The sequence below is a fragment of the Colius striatus genome, chromosome 17 (assembly GCF_028858725.1).
Source record: "Colius striatus isolate bColStr4 chromosome 17, bColStr4.1.hap1, whole genome shotgun sequence".
In the NCBI taxonomy this organism is placed as follows: Eukaryota; Metazoa; Chordata; class Aves; order Coliiformes; family Coliidae; genus Colius; species Colius striatus.
Window position 1 is genome coordinate 7,416,390 of NC_084775.1, and position 16,640 is coordinate 7,433,029.

At 56.7% G+C, this 16,640-nt stretch overlaps 1 protein-coding gene across 2 annotated transcripts; it reads right to left on the minus strand.

Annotated features, from left to right (window-relative positions):
• Positions 1 to 19: 19 nt before the first annotated feature.
• Positions 20 to 13,771, minus strand: SLC25A1 (solute carrier family 25 member 1). 2 transcript variants are annotated; one of them, XM_062009698.1, is made up of 9 exons: positions 13,625 to 13,771; positions 3,853 to 3,960; positions 3,580 to 3,679; positions 3,210 to 3,348; positions 2,663 to 2,747; positions 2,396 to 2,500; positions 1,881 to 1,996; positions 1,474 to 1,547; positions 20 to 1,355 (listed from the first exon to the last, which is right to left on the minus strand). In XM_062009698.1, the coding sequence occupies exons 1-9, from the start codon at positions 13,731 to 13,733 to the stop codon at positions 1,241 to 1,243; spliced, it is 951 nt and encodes a 316-aa protein (XP_061865682.1). In that variant the 5' UTR covers positions 13,734 to 13,771; the 3' UTR covers positions 20 to 1,240. The 2 variants fall into 2 exon arrangements, with proteins under 2 accessions (XP_061865682.1, XP_061865683.1); XM_062009699.1 differs by lacking the exons at positions 3,580 to 3,679; positions 13,625 to 13,771 and having other exon boundaries at positions 3,853 to 3,934.
• Between the last annotated feature and the right edge of the window lie 2,869 nt (positions 13,772 to 16,640).

The window sequence follows — 16,640 nt, forward strand, 5'->3', positions numbered from 1 at the left end:
GCCCAGACGCCAACGCAGCTGCCAAAGCCAGACTGATTTTATTCAAATTGTGAATGTAAACCGGAATAACGATAAAAAAAACCCCAACCCTCCCTGGCTACAGACCAGAAAGCTGCAGGTAAACTGCACCTGGGCTTTCCTTCTCTGCCCTTGGCCCCTTGTGTTAAGGCTGCATTCATCACTGGCCACAGGAGAGAAGAGAGACAGGTCCAGCCCTGGCTCTCACACCCTCCTGGGCTCCTTTGGGAGAAGTTTGGCACAAGTCTGATGGGGCAGCAGCCCCACAGCCATGGGTGTTAGTGGGTCAGCTTGAAGCTCCGAAAGCTATGGGATTACCTAAGAGGCCATGGAGAGGTGACAGGAGGGTAGATGGGGGGAATGTGGCAGAAGATAGGGGTTTGCACCCCTGGCCGAGGGGCCAAGTCTGTGGCACGGGGCTATGCCTCCTCACCCCGGCTTGCACCCGCATCTCAACTGTAAACAGCAAGTGATGGGGGCACCTGGCTCACCCCGATCCCAGCCCTGTAGGGAGAACAACTAAAGGCCTGGCTGTATGTGCAATTTGGGGCAGCACGTGCTCAGCAGCCTGGGTGCCAGGATGCTGAACCCTGGAGGGTCTTGGTCCTGGCAGAGAGGAGGGATAAGAGAACATGGAACCAGGGCCATGCCAGCAGGTCACTGCTGTGCCATGCTGGGAGGTACAGGGCTCGTGGGCCCCCCTGGAGCTGCTGTGAGACCTGGTGCATCGCTCATAGCCGGCAGTGTCAGCCCCAAGAGCCTCTGCCAGCTGCGATGCCTGGTGTACAGCTTGGCCATTGCATCCACATGGCTCCTGGGGCCTCTCAGCATCCCCAAAAAGAGCTGGTCCCCAGACAGCTGGCAACTGGGGCACAGGGCCCCTGTCCCAGGAGACACCTTGCCCTAGATAACCAGCAGCCACAAGTGATGGGGGACCAAGGGGAAGTGTCACCATAGGATCAGGGCAGGCATAACCAGGATGCTGGGGTTCTGATGCTGGGGTGCTGCTCCCTCTCTGCTTCTTTTAGCAGGGAACTAATAATTTAACTTGCTCCAGAGTCTGTTCCTAAACATAAAGGTGGCTGGATTTGGGGGGGAAGGCATGTGCACGGGGCAGACTTGGCCCTGGACAGTGCGGGCAGGCAGTTGCGGGCTTGGTCACAGCTGTCCAGCTGCAGCCCCATGTGACGAGGGGCATGAGGGCCGCCCCAGCCTGACCCCCTCAGTCTGTTTTCCACACCTTGTTGAGGAACTTGACCACCTCATCATAGATGACAAAGACGATGGCCACGTCGAGGCAGACACGGCCCAGGCGAGGCACGGTGCCCTTGTAAAACCTGCCAGGAATAAAGGGGGCTGTGAGGCTGGGTGCCCTCACAGCCCCTTCCCCAGCCATCCTTCCCCCTCCAACTGCCGCCCACACCACCCTCCACCTGCCCCCACCGCAGGGCTTACGCCAGAGGTCCTTCATATTTCATGATCTGGTAGGCACAGTCCCAGGTGCTCTTGTACTTGTGTGCTTCCAGCCCCTGTGGGATGGGAAAAGCAAGGTGAGAAGCTGGAGCAAGGCGTGCAGCCAGGGGATTTTATGGGGAAGGCAGGGAGCTGGGGTTGTGCCAGGAGGAATGCTCCCCCTGTGCTGTTGCAGGCCATCAAACCCAGCAGAGACATCCCCACCTCTGTGCAAACACCTCCCAGCACCCCCACAGCCCAACTGCAAGGGGGGAACATCCCCAGGCATCTCCCAAACATCGCTGATGGCAGACTTCTGCCCCAGGGGCTGCAAGAAACAGCTCCCAGCCCATGGGTGGCCACAGCCCTCTGCGGGCAGAGCTGCTTTGCGCCGTGCCACGATGCCATACCTGCATCCTGGTCTTCACCACATCCAAAGGTGTGTTGCCAAAGACGCTCGCGGCTCCCGCGATGGCTCCGAACACCCCCGTCACGAAGGGGTTGATGACCTTGTTGGGATTGTCCCCTGAGGAAGAGGAAAGGTTGAAGGTGGAGTGGTGGTACGGGGATGAAGCAGCCCCATGGGAGCCCACAAGGAAGGTCCTAGGTGTGTCTGAGTGCGGTCAGGGCTTGTGCAGTGCTGAGCTGGGGACTGGGGCATTGGAGGGGACAGTCCAGTAGCACCAGACCCACAGAGTCAATGCAGCACTGAGGGATGCTGGGTGCAGGCTCAGGTGATGCTCCAGCACCAGGCTCTCCAGCCTCATGAGCTGGGACTCCCCTGTCCTGGCTTTCTGTCATCACAAGAGGCTGAGCCACATGAAACAGAGTGTGCTGATGGAAGGCTGGAGCTCGGCTCCTGAGGGTGGGCTGGGGGAGCCAGTGGCACAGATGGGGTGGCCTTGAGGGGACAGGGGCACACTACCTTTGTACCAGTTCTTGAGGGAGGTCATGACAAAGAAGCGGATGGCCTGGTTCGATCCTTGCTTGAGAATAGTTGCAGTTAAGCCTTGGTAGGTCCCCTTCAGTCCTGCAGCAAGAGAGGGCGTTGGAGGGGAGCAGCCAGCCTCACCCAGGCAGAGAAAAGCCTCCTCAGGCCACCAGTCCCAGTCTGTACCAGTCCCCCACCTCCCACCCTGTCCCTGCAGTGGGGGAGGTACTCAGGGGTCAGGGTGCCACTTCCAGGACTCACCCTGCTCCCGAACGATCTCCCGGACGCCATGGAAGAAGCCCCGGTACTTAGGCGCGGCGGATGTCTGGTCGTGGATAAACTTCACCTGTGGGGAGATGATGTGCTTGTCCTGGCTGAGGCAAGGGGAGGTGACAGCTCCAAAGGGCCACTGGTCACTCCTCACCTTGCTCCAGAGACAGCCCTGGCACATGGGGCCAGGCAACACTGGCTGGGGACACGGAAGAAGCCTGTGCCCACACCCAGCACTGCACCTTGCACAGGAAAACCTGGGAAACTACCTCTGAAAGTGGGTTTCACAGTGCTGAAATGGGTGATAGGATAGCTCCTGGGTTTGGGACTCCTCCCTGGAGCAGGGAAAGGGCCATGGCTGCCAGACCTGACTCCAGCAGGAGGCTTTCCAGCACCAGCTCCTGCCCTACAAAACCAGCCTGAGCATGCCATACAGCCCTCAGGTCCCCAAAAGCCAGGTATCTCAGGCTCTCACTCCCTCCCTGGCCTGGAGAGGGGTGTTGGAGCAGGGGGGTGCTGGCAATTGTCTTTCACTCACCTTTATGGTCTCCATGGGGCAAACCACTACCACAGCTTCAGCCACGCCGGCACCCAGCCCACAGATGAGGCCCCTTGTGCTGTCCAGCCGTCCCTGCTCATCTCTCATCTGGTTGCTGAGGAACTCGAACATCCCAAACCTGTGAAGGACCCACCGTGCCAAGACCCAGGCACCAGGACAGGGGGTTGCAACCCTTGCTCTGGGACTGTGTTTGGGAGCAGCCAGGCACCCTGCCGGAGGATCCTCCCTGCCTGAGAAATCATCCAGCTTTGGCAAAGCACGGCTGGGGATGCTGAGGGTAAACCCACCCCCTCACTTGCTGCTGCCCAACGTCCCCCTGAGTTTGACCCCCACCGTGGGGGACACCTACCTGACGGCGGCCTTGGGGATGGAGCCATACACCAGCGAGCTGAGCCCCCGGTACAGCCCCCGGATGCCATGGTCACGGACAGTCTGCTTCACGCAGTCCCCTGTGGCAGAGCACAGCAGCACTGCCATCACCTGCCACGTGGAGGGCCACCGTGCCACCCCCACTGCTCACCCCCCAAACCTGCTCCCTGCCCTCCCCCAAGCTCCAACCAGGCTCCCTGGGAGCCTCCAAATGCAGCTGGTGGGCTGGGCAGGGTACTGGGCGCATGCTCACCGATGCCCTTGTAGCGGGGAGGGTTTGCCTTCTCGTCCAGCTGCAGCTGTGTCTTCACATACTCGGTGGGGAATGTGATGCAGATCTCAATCCCTCCAGCCAGGCCACCTGCACAGGAGCAGAGGGGACACTGAGGCTGTGAGCAGAGCTGTGCCCATCCGGCGCTGCGTGGCTGCTGCCAGATCCACATCGTTTGAGAGCAAGACCTCTGGTAGCCAGGTCTGGGCTGGGACACAGTACCCCCATCCTCAGCAAAGCCTCCTTCACAGAGCAGCAAGGCCCTGTGCCAGCCTGGCACCCTGCACAGGCATCACCACCCAGCCATGGCGAGAGCTGCTCAGGCAATCAGCCCAAGGGCTGGGAGAAATGGTCAGAACACCACACCCACGGCCGCGGCTTCTGCGTCATTTCCCCCTCAGAGGCACCTCTTTGCCTCTAGAGCCTCACTCCCTGCAGGTACACTGACAGCACAGGCTTTCGTAAGCCTGACAGAGCCCAGGGGCACGGCGGGAGGCCCAGCACCACACGCCAGCAGGAGCCCATTTGCAGAGCCGGCTGTGTTGGTGTGGACACGCAATTATCATCCAGCCCGTCTGGCTGGCCTGGGCTCACGCTGCGGCGGCTGCCGGGCGCTGATTACACCGGCTGGAGCCCTTCCTGCCACAGCCCAGCCACCCGCCGGCACCTCGGCAGCGAGCGCGCTGGCTCTCTGTGGCTTGGCTCTCCTGGGCTGGCCCAAAGTGCCCATGGCCGGCCCTGCCAGGACCTGCCTTGGGGCAGCAGCACTGACTGCAGCTGGGCTGCACGTCCCCAGGAGCCAGGCGCAGCCATGCAGCTCGTTCCCTCACGGCACAGCGCAGTGCCAGGGCCGTGCCCAGCCGCAGGAGCTCTTTGTGCCGGTGCCTGAGGCAGTGCCGGGGCCCAGACGGGCTCCTCCAGGCCTCGCAGGGTGAGCCCTGCTGCAGCCCAGGCCACGGACAAAGCCCTGACCAGAAGCCTTGCTGGGACCAGGCACTGCAGTGTGCAGTGCTGGGGAGCCATGGGGCGCTGCTGCTGGGGCTGGGCACCGCCAGAGCAGCCTCTGAGGGCCTCGCAGCTCTTTGCCTAGGGAGGGTGACCAAAGGACGAGGCATGGCTGCTGGCTTCCAGTCTCCACCTCTGCTGGCCCCTCTAGCCTGGCCGTGTCCTCAGCGTGACTCAGCAGGGCTGCAGCCACAGCCGTGCCCAGCACATATCCTCACCCACGCAGCCCAGGAGAGAACCCACTGCCGCTGCAGGAAGGGCCAGCACGGGGCTGGCTGCAGCACTGGGATTTCCTGCTCCACAGCCAAGTGGAGACCCAGTGCCTCGTGGCAGAGCACAGGTCAGTGTATCAGCACCCTCCAAAGGACCCTGCCAGGGGACACTAAAGCTCACGGGATGGGGAGCCAGGCCATGGCTGCTCGCCATGACAGCAGCAGGTGGTCCCCGCTTCTTGGACCGGAGGAGCCTCTCATCCAGTCTTATTTCTTCTGTACAGTCTAAAAATTTATGAGAGACACTCTTAATGTCTGTGGTGATGCCTCCAGCTCCCTCCTACAGAATGCCACTGGAAAAGCTGTTCAGCCAGAGCAGGAATGTCCTAGCAGGCAGGCTGGCATTCCCTGTTGCACCACTGCTTTCTCTCAGCCATGTCCTTCTGGAGGCAAAGGAAAGCAGTCTTGCTGCCGTCCCTCCAGCAGCTAGGCAGCACCCACCTTAAAACAGTCTTATCCTGTGTCCTCTCCCCTAGGCACAAGAAGTAGCAGGCTGTGCCTGTCCTCCCTGAGGCAGACAAGGAGCAGTACAGCTGGGATGACAGGAAAGCCCAGTTCCACACCCCAGGAGCATCTCCCATCCTCTCACAGGCACTGCAGGGATGGGGACGTCATGGCACTGACTGCCAGTCCTCCATCCCCAGGGCAGGACCCACCAGCTGCACTTGGCAGCATCCCGGTCCTGCAGGGTGCTGGGGACACGGCACAAAGCCATGCTGGCTCCAGCACAGCAGACAAAGGCTCCTTGTTTCCCTCTGTGTTCTCAGGAGGAGCTGGAGCTGCTCAGCCTGGGCTAGGCAGGCACCTCCCAGGAGGCAGTGACAGGCAAACACTGCCAGCCCTTAGGCCTCCAAGGCACCCTGTGCTTTGGCAGCGTGGGAGGAAGCCACAGCAGCTACGGCGAGGCCAGCTCACGGCGCTGCGGCCAGCCGCCAGCCCTCCCCAAGGGCACCCTGAAGAGACCAGCCACCATCCCCCCCCATGGGCCTCAGAGCTCTTCCTGCTTCCCGTTCAAACCTCTCCTGCCCTTAGCACGTCTGTGTCCGTGGTGGCACACGTTGCCAGTCCATGACATGGGGGCTTGCCAAGCACTGCAATTTCTCCTGCAAAGCCAAACAGCTCCTGCAAGAGCTTGTGGGTTCCCAGTGAGTAGTGCAATGAGCAGCAGCATCCTCCAACTGGGTGCAACAGTCCCTGAGAAGCTGAGCACTGCCTGGCATCTCCCCACACCGCTACACACCACTGTGCCACTAGTAACGTGAATAGCCCACATGCTCCCAAAACCACTTCTCTCCCTCTTACATTACAGACCTGAAGTGACAGACATTTTAAGAGCCATAAATGTTTGTTCCCTCTCAGTCCCCTGGCATCTCCAAGAGCCAGACAGCAGGGAAACACCTGGGACAAGCACCAGCCCAGGGCAACCAGTAGCTTGGCTCACAGAAGCCTCACCTCCTGCAGCCTGCCTGCAGCCTCAGCAGCCACCAGGATTAAGAGCATTTGTCTGTGCAGAGGAGGCAGAAAGGCTCTGCCCAGCCTTCCGTAGGCAAAGCTGCATCCACCGGAGCCTGTGAAGCGCCCAGGCAGAAGGACAACAGAGCAAACCAGCAGCTCCTGGGGTACCTGCAGCAAACTGGGAAGCTGAGTGCAAAAGGCATCCTGATCCCAGAGCCACCAAGAGTAGATGAGCCCCTGGCACGCTGCAACACACACACACCCCATCCCATCTGCAGCCAGGTCTTGCACAGGGTGTCAGGGGAACGGGGATGCTGGCACCCCAATTGCCTCCATCACCACTCACTGTGGACAGCTGAGCTGAGGGAAGCCTGCCCAAAGGCTGGCCTGCAGCTGCTGCACAGTCAGGACTCCAGTGCTCCTCAGGCAGCGGTGTACAGCAACTCACAGGGCAGGAGAGCAAGTCTGTTCAGGGAAACGCACACAGATGAGGATCTTCTCCTTGGCCCTGCTCTGGGACTTGTGCTGCTGTGCTGCCAGGTCCCCTCCCTGCCCCTGATGCTGCTCTGGTCCCACATCCCAGGGAAATGTGTGCCAAGCACGGGCTCCAGACACACTCCATGACTTGTGGCTGTTACTCTCTTTTCCTCTGCCTGCAAAGACAAGGCAGTGCAAACCACCCATTCACCAGCCCCTTCCCTTCTTGGAAGCGACACCCATCAGAGGTCCCACTCTGCTGCCAAGTATCCTCTCCTCGTGCTGTTTTATTCCAGGGAGAACTTTATTCTGTGTAAATAAAACACACCATTGCCCATGAGCAGCAGCTCCTTCCCTCTCTGGCCAGGGCTACTGAGGGATCTGCAACCTGTTTACCCGGACTTTAACCAGCAGCATTAGCTCTTGCAACACCGCAGAGTCAGCAGGAACTGCCAGCAACAGCACTCAGGAGGTGAAAGGGCAAGCGAGGCAGCCTGGATGCAGAGCCAAGGCTCTCAGCTATTATCTGGATGCAGCAGAGCCTGAGGGGAGAGGACGTCCTTCAGGGAAGGACACTCTGCCCAGCTCCAGGAGAGGTGCCTCTGGCAGGGGGATCCCACTCCCAGCACCAGCAATGGCTCCTTGCCTGCAGCAAGCCTGCAAGCGCCCCAGCTGCCAGCAATCCCCACCCTACAGGCACAGCAGAGACAGGCCACATGGCACAGCTTTCCCAAAAGAAGCTTAGCTCTCCTTTGAGGAGGAGCCCACAGAGCTCTCAAGGGATGTGGCCACAGCTCTTGGACACTGCTGGGAAGAGCTGGTAGGAAGGAAAGGAGCATTTTGGGGGACAGCAGGAAGGTGCTGCCCCTGCGACACTCTGCAGTGTGTAATGGCCTTGGCACACACAGGTTCAGCTAACAACCTCAAATCCCATTAGCCAGCAGCTTCTGGGGACACCACCACCCCAGCTCCAGCACCCAGGGCAGGATAGGTGCCAAGGGCAGGAAGATGCAGCTGCAGACACAAATCCAGGCTGTGTAGGCAGGACTGGCAGTGCCACTCCCTGCAAACTCCTGCCAGGGTGAGAAGAGTGCCCCAGCCAGCATCCACTACCCTGCTGAGGAGCCACAGAGGTGACAGTGGCCCTCTGCCACTCCTGCAAGTGACTGTGCCTGTAAAAGCATCCTGCTCCTGTGGACAGAGCTGCAGGTCTCTGTGCAGCTCTGATGAGAAGCAAACACCTGGAGAGCAATTTCAGCCTCTCCATTTGAAAGTTAATTTCACATGCAGATACACAAGCACCTGATTTCCATACAAAAAACCCTCCTTTTAATTGCCAGAAGATTGCCTGCATTTTGGTTAGAAGGAAAAAAAACCTGTCCTGCAACAGCTGAGCCCATCTCAGAGGGCAGGGCATCCGTGGCCTGTGCTGGGGCCATGGCCCTTGGATGGTCTCTTATCTGAGAGGGGCAAGGCCGCTGGAGCACACGTGGGTCCAGCATGTCCATGTGTCAATACACACACGACTGCTTTCATCACAGGAGCGTGCTATGGCCAGGCTGGTGAAAGTCTGATCTCACTGGGGATGTGGAGACTTGAAACGCACCTCTCTGTACCTTGTGCCATCAGGTGGGTGAACAGCCCCGTGCAAACAGTGCTGCAGATAACGCTGGGATGCCAGGGAGTAATTTGCCCTTCATCTCACTGGAACCATCCTGTTTCAAACAGGGCTTCCTCTCACAACCTGCTCATTCATCACCTCTTTGCACACACTTCTCAATGGGCCAGTATTACAATCATAATTACATTTTAAACTTCTTGGGTGTGAGTATGACAGCAGAAGCCAATTACCTTTGCTTGCAGCCACAGCATCACCTGCCTTTGGTGCTGACCCCACCTCTGGGCACAGCCAAGTGCCCCATCCTGGCTCAACTCCCCTTTGCCCTGTGGCTTTGCACATGCCAAGGCCCCAGCTCTATCATCATGCGCTGGCTCCTGGCCAGCCCACCACCCTGCTTCACATACCTACTTTTTAAGTGTCCAAAAATCTTTCTAAAGGCAGCAATGGGGAGCCAATGTCAGAGCCCAGTGCTGCTGAATGCCTTCCCCAGCATAGCCCTGTAGCTCGATGAAGAGGCCTCTGCTGGAACCAAGGCTTCCCCAGGAGCAGGCTCTGGATGGCAGAGATGGATCACTGGAGCACAGGGAGAGAGAAGAGATGGCAAAAAACCAACTCCTGTTGTCAGAAGTGACCTGAGACCTCAGGGCACAAGCAGGAGGTCAGCACTGCCAAGGCAGGAGCGGTGAGGTTGCATTGGCATGCACCAGCACACGCAGCTGTCAGATGAGAGACACTGCGATATCCCTGAGCTGTCTGCTCGGCGTGCTCATTGCCTCTGGGAAGATGGATGGCTCCTTCAGATCATTTACGTCAACCCAGAGAGAATGGTTGCTGCAGAATGTCAAGCAGAGCATCAGGCATGGGAAAAGTTCAGAAACTCTGATTTCAAAGCCCAAGGTTAACCCCCTGCTCACACAGAATTCATCCAAACCAAAGAAGCTGGGCATCCTAATATGGTTTCTCAGTCCTGGGGCTGAAAGCCTCCTCCCACCAGCCTTGGGGCTGCTCTAGGTTTCTGCAGCAGCTTCAGTTCACAAGGACAAAGCCAAGGCCAGAATGCTCTCTTGGCCCCACTCCCTAAAGAGATGACAGTCAGAGGATGCAACCCCAGGGGAAACATCCGGCTCCCCCAGCTCAGCATTGATGGGGCAGCATCCCCTGCTCTGCCGTGAGCACTAGGCATCATTCTTAACTCACAGAGCATGCCAGAGCACAGTCATTCCCAGCAGCACAACCTTCCTCCCACTCCCCCAGGAGGGAATCACCCTGAAAGCCCAGGTGGACTTGAGACTTTTAGAAAAGGAGTCCTACTTGCAAAAACCCAAGTCTCAGCTTTCACACCCAGTTCCCAACTCCTCTCCTCTGTAGGTACAGCATTTCCTAAGAAGACCATATCAAGAGATCAACAAAGAAGAAGAAACTGAATTATTAACTACTGCTTTGTTTCTTGTGTGATCCTGGGCTTCCTGCTAACCATGTGCTTCATGTCCTACCTGGCAGGCCCTTCTCTTTTTCCCTGTAGAGTCCCTTTTCCCACTGCCCATGCTCCTCCTGGACCCTTGGTGCACATCACTACTACTTCCCAGCAATACTCAGTGCTTGTTAGCAAACACCAGAGCAGCAGTCATGACCATTCCAAGTTGTTTCCAAATCCAGCACCACATAAGACAGCACCCAGGCACCCTGCCTCCCTGAACAGGCAGGATTAGGTGTGGGCAGGAAGAGCAACTGTGCACCAGTCACTGGGTGAGCAGAGGTACCATGTAAAGAGCAAGGCAGCTGGGAGCTTCTCCATGGGCAGGTGCAGACTCCAGACTTCAAAGCTGGCTAAAAACAGAGTAAGACTGAACTCTGCACAGGGCAGGCAAAGCCTTTCATCAAATGGCCCCTGCTAACCTGTAGGAGGCTGGCAGGAGGGACAGGAGCCCGGTGGGATAAATGTTCTCTTTGTAAACCACAGCACATGAACTGGGAGCTAGTTGTAGGGAAGCTGGAGACATGGCTGGCCTCCTGGGTCTGCCTGCTAACGTGTTATTACTCAGCAGAAGAGACACGAGCTGGCCCTGTAACCACCTCATGAGTTCACCAGAAAATGATGTCAGCTATACAACAGGTAACTGAGCCAGCAGATGAGTTAGAAAGAAACAGGTAACACCCACTTTGGCATAAAGCCTGCACATTTACCAGTCTTTTAACCAAGTGTAAGCTAAGCCACATTATACCAAACCTTAAGTGTCCTACAGCCATGTCACTTCTGATCCAGACCCAGGTCCCTCAAATCAGCTTTGTACCATCAGTTCAGAGCCCGGGGAGCTCCTCCCCTTGCAAAGCAGGTACAAGGGTTGAAGGGCAGCAGAGATCCACATCCACTCAAGCTCTGCCCTCAAGCACCGAGCACCCCCAAGACCAAGCCCTAGCAGTAACACCCTTGACCAGGCTGGCCAAGCTGCCTTTGAGTGTCCATTCACACAAGCTGCAGCACTGGCAGCAGCACAGGCTGCATGCTCACTGCAAGGTGAAGTGCTGCCTTGGCACAAAACAACTGCTTGGATAAACAGGAGCCCATCAGCTAATTATTGTTTAACCTTGTGTTTGTCTGTTGCAACGACTGAAGGAGAAGAGCTCTTGGCAGTCAGAGCCTCACTAGCACCTCTTAAAGAAAGAGCCAGCTCTGGTCTGCTCAAATCTGGGCAGCACAATGGAGCTGCACCTCTCTGGCAGAGGAACAATTACACACAAGGTCTGCGAGCAGACAGGCGCCCAGGATGGGGTGATGCTGCTTACTTAACTCCACTTGTACAGGACTGATGAAACACAGTGCAGTAAGAATGGTCCACCTTGAAGACTTCCAGCTCTCCAGAAGGTTTAGCTTTGGGGCACACACCCCTGTTGTGCAGATATCAGCTGAGAAACCCTTCTCCAGGGTTTCATCAGTAAATCCCTCGCAGTTGGCAGGGACAGCCACAAATGGCATTGCATCCCCCCAGCAAGGGGCTGGAGGGCTGAGCAGACTGGAACACAGAGAGTTAACAGCAGCTTTCTCCCATTTATGTGGTTCTGTAATACAATCAGACGTCCCAAAGGCTTGGCTGGACTTCTGCTCATCAACCAATTACTCTTGATTTGCTGTGCAGAAGCAGACTTGCATTTCAAGAGGGTCCTTCTCCTCTGCAGCCTCACGTGGACCCAGAGGGCTCCTCCAAGCTGGAGGAGCTTTGTGCAATGTCGCCCAGCCTGAAACCTGGCAGAGGCCACAGGCACCCTGTCCCTTCCTTTACACCAGAACAGCTTCCAGGCACACCCACACCAACTTTCGGGGCAGAGGCGAGCAGAGAAAGGCTGCAGCCTCTCTCAGAGCATGCCCATAAGTCATCCACAGCTGACAATCCCCAGTTACCAACCCACACAAGGGCTATGAGTGTACTGATGCACTGGCCCAGGCAGTCGGGAACCTGGCACATTGCACACAGGCAGAGTTGGGAAAGACTGGGAAGGCTGGATGGGGAGCAAACACCCCGTCTTTCCCATCCTAAGCTTGGATTAAATCCCATTTAGAAGCCCTCTAAATAAAAGGCCTGAACTAACAACTCACTTTGAAGGAGTGGCAGCACGAGTCTTCAGATCCCTGAGGAGCATGGAGGTCTGGAGGACCCTGGCCTCACTGAAGGCCTCATCCAAACAAGAACGCCCTCTCATTCGGCAGCAGGTGCCTCCTCATGCCCCAGCCCTTTGACTGGGCAGCCTAGGTGATGGCACAGACTCTTCCAAGGTGACAGGACCCTTGGAGGCTTCATCACCCTTTGCACACCCCAGTGCCCACGTCCACCCTGTGCAGCGCTGCCTCTGCCATCCCCAGAGGTTCTCTAGAGCTGGAGCTACGAGAGCTCTGCTCCTCCTGCCCAGCTGCAGGGGCCATAGACCCTCACTCCCCTGGGATCTCTCCTGCAGGAGGCTGGAGCTCTGCCCTTGGAGGGGAGCAGGGTTGGCCAGACAAAGGCACAATCGTAGGAGGGGAAACTGGCTGGAAAACACAAAAGCCCCAAACATGCCAATCATGTTGAGATCCCGATGGCTCATTTCAAAGGGAAGACACTAATCACCACTCTTGGAATTGTCTTTCAAGTGGCAGGAGAAGCCAAGGGGCTAATGAATGGCTACAAAGGAGTCTAACAAGCCTGCCACTGTCTTGGACTCCACTCAGCTTAAAGCTCAAACCATCTATGAGCAGCATGTTAACTCTGCAGTTACTGCTGCGCTTGCAGCCTCTCTAGATCCCACGGGAATGGTCAGAATTGGATAGGAATACATGCCCTTATCCACGGGGATGGGTGCTGCGACACGAAAGAGGGACCAAGAAACTGTAAGAGGAGCTGTATCAAAGCAGCATCCAAGGCGTGGCTAGAGCAGGAACAACCTGAGCGCTGCCACTTCAGCTTTCTCCCTTAACGTCTTCAGGGGGTGCACAAGGAGGGCCCCCCGCTGCTGCTTCTTCCATCAGCTCAACTCCTGCTAGCAAGAAAGTCTGCCCCGATGTACCGTGTTCACTGTGCGCTACCGTAGCGAGGACGCTGCCCCCCAGCCCCCCAGCCGGCCACAGCCCGCGGGGACAGCCCCGCCGCGACCCCCGCCCGAGCCAGGTCGGGATGGAGCTCTGCTGCTGCCCGAGGGAAACCCCGGGCGGCACAGCGGGGCTGGCGGTGGCCGGGACGCAGCGGCAGCAGGACGGGCTGCGCGGGGAGCGGGCGGGAGGGCTGCGGGGCTGCGGGCGGGACGGGCTGCGGGGCTGCGGGCGGGACGGGCTGCGGGGCTGCGGGCGGGACGGGCTGCGCGGGGAGCGCCTGCGGGAGCGCGCGGGCCCGGGGGCGAGCCCGGCACAAGGATGCCCACGGCGACATCCGCGGCCGCTCGGGGCCGGGGCGCTTACCTGCCAGGATGGCCTTGCCGGGGTGCGTGAGCTTGGCCTTGCCGGCGGGGGCGGCTGCGGCCAGGCGGCGGGGCGCGGCGGGGGCCGGGGCACGGGCAGGGGCGGGCATGGCCGCGGCTCCTGCGCTGCCCGCGGGCGGCGGCCGCCGTTGTATTTCAGAGCCGCGCCCGCGAGGGGCGGCCCCGGGCGCGTCACATCCTCACGCGGCGGGGCGGGGACGGGCGGCGGGGCCGGCAGCGAGCGCCCAGCGCAACCCGGCTGGTGCCCCCCTGCGCCTCGCCCGTGCGAAAAGGCTCATGTCTGCTCCCACTGAAACGCCGGAGATGTCAGCCCGGCCGCACGCCGGCGTGAGGCACAGGGACGTGGCCAGTGCCGCCTTTCCTCCTCTGAACAACAGCAGGGAGCCCGGGCAGCGAGCACCACCTCTCCAGACACGCTTAACCCAAGCGTAGCTGTAAAATACACCCTCAAAACCACTCAGTGGGTAAGCTCAGCGCAACAGTACACTCGCTGCTCTTGGACAAAGGTAGATTTGTCCTTTACTGCAGTTGAGATGGGGGAGTTTGCTCCTCTCGTGCCCTTTTCTGGCATCAGTCGGCAGGGAAGGGAGGCAGGAATCTCACAGCATGGTAATCACACGTGAACCCCTCGCATGGTAAAGATGGAAAACCAATTTAGTCTCAAATTAAAAGACTGCCTGTGGGTGCACTGACACGTTGAGCTTATTTCACGTAATGGTCAGTGCTTTAGGAGAGGCTATTTATTACCTCTTGCTCCTAAAGTAATTAGGCTGGGCAAGTAGCACTGCTATTTGGGTTTGCTTTATCTGTAGATATAGGAAGACAGACCTTCACTAATTTGTGTCTGAAAGCTGTATTTGCAGGAGTGCTGGGGACAGACACCAACACTGTTTTCCTTTCTGCCTCAGACATCACAGAAAGCAGGGAAGCCTGGATCTGGACTCCTGAGCCATGTTCCCCCTCATACCTGAAGCAGCTACTCTATTGCAAAGAGGGAGCATTTTGTGTAAGAAATCTCCCCATATTATGTGTGGAGCACAGTCCTGTCAAGACTTGCGCTCTCTGCATTTTGTGACATGATTGTTGCTTAACAAGGCTCAGCAATCAGGCAGCTGGATTCTGGCCTGGCAGCTGGATTCTGGCCTGCCAGCCTCTGACAGCAAACTCACAGCTATACAGCTGGGGCTCTGTGGCTAAACTGCAGAGAAGCTCAGCTGAGAAACTGAAGCACATTTATTCTGCCAGGATTAAAAGCAAACAAACCTGTACTTGCATTGCAGAATTTATTCCCAGATGAGGCCAGAGCCAAACGTGGTTTCAGAACAGAGTTAAGACAGTCACAGAGGCAAGTACATGGAGGTGGTGTCAAGTCTAAGACCACCCACAGGCAAGTAAGAGGGGGAAAATTAACACGTGAAGGGTACATGGAAGGAGCAAACATGCACAGTCCCAGTCACAGGTGTAGAGCAGCTGCTTGGTGTTCAGATTAGCAGCTGAAATGGCAAAAATAAGATGGCAAACAATTGGAAATGCATTATGATTAATGTCTGCAACTCCTTGCTACCTTTCCATCTAATTACCATGAATTCATGTATGCTTGCAGACATATACCTACTGCTGTGAGGCCATGATTGACTTCTCAGCAAATACTGGCTCCTACAGATTCCTGCATCAAGTCAGAGAGGCCTGTGCATGGTCTCATCCTGTCCAAGAAAACACTGTGCCATATGCTTACTTCTTATGAGCTTCAATGGGATTCACAACAGCACTTTGCTGAACAGTGAAAGGATTATTCATATTTAATCACATGCAGATGGCAAGCCATCTCAACTTGACCTCCAAGAAGCTGCTAAACAACATTTGTCAGCAGAAAGCCTGAAGGAGAAGAGCATCTAACAATGCAAAAGGTGCATTCTAAATCCTGTAAGTAGCTTACATGAAAGTAAAGACTTGACCAGAGCTTGCATGGTCAAGAGCATCTCCTGGGAAGTGGGTAGTGAAAGCAAAAAAGAGCAGCTACTGTTATGGACAGGACATCAAGTCCTTTATTCCACTTCAGGAACTTTTCATGGAGACCACCCTCTGGCAATCTGAACCCATTTCCCCTGCTGCTGGCTGGTGCTTGTTTCTGCTGCCATAGAAAGATAGGAGATCTGTGAAATCTGTTCCATAGTCAGGTGCTGTTTCAGCCTGTGCATCTCCCGGCATCCCTCCAGGCCCTAATGACCACAATTAAAATGAGAAATAGTGGAGATGAAAGCAACTTAAATGATTTTTCTTAAACATAAACAGAGCTTTCTGGATCCTAGAAAGCACATAAGCAGTGGCCTCACTTGATCCCTTCCAGCTTACCTCAGTCTCACCAAAATGATCTATTTTTTGTTGAAATTGGCACAGCTTCATGCAGCCAGCAGCACACCAGCATTTCAGAAACCATAAGGGGTCAATATAGGGCAGATAACTTCCTTTGGATCACAGAATCTCTTCATTTCCCTGAACAGCTCTGCTCTCTGAATTGTTACAACACATGAGCTACTACAGGCTTTCAGTGCATTATTAATCCCCATCACTCGGGGCCTTATGGTTAAATATGAAAACTCGTTTCTTCTCGGGTTCCCTGACAAGAAAAATTGATTTCTTCCCGTGTAACTAATCCTGCACATAAGGGGCTTCAAGAAGAAGTGATCATATTGAAGATGAGTTGACATTTCCCCAGCTTTCAAGTGTACCCAGCAGGAGCTGCTGTAAGAGTCTGCTGTTCCAGAACAACTTGCATGATGCCCACTTGAACAGCTATGCAAAAAAGAGCTCCTGTTGACACTCAGGATTATTCACCGAGCTTACCAAGACTGAGCCTCTGATGAGTCCAGCAGAAGTGCCTGTTACGTGAGCATTTGGGCAGCCCTGACTCATCTCAGAGGGCAACTGAAAGCTGTGTACTGCTGACAGCATTCACATGTTACCATTCTGCTGCCAGGCCACGGTCACACTTCCCT

What these genes read in the sequence shown, in the direction of transcription:
- SLC25A1 (XM_062009698.1), bottom strand. Translation starts at nt 13,733, where the DNA reads ATGCCCGCCCCTGCCCGTGCCCCGGCCCCCGCCGCGCCCCGCCGCCTG. An exon ending in CCTCAAGAACTGGTACAAAG is followed by an intron (nt 1,997 to 2,395) that starts GTAGTGTGCCCC and finishes CCTCTTCCTCAG; the next exon opens with GGGACAATCCCAACAAGGTC. An exon ending in AAATATGAAGGACCTCTGGC is followed by an intron (nt 1,356 to 1,473) that starts GTAAGCCCTGCG and finishes TATTCCTGGCAG; the next exon opens with GTTTTACAAGGGCACCGTGC.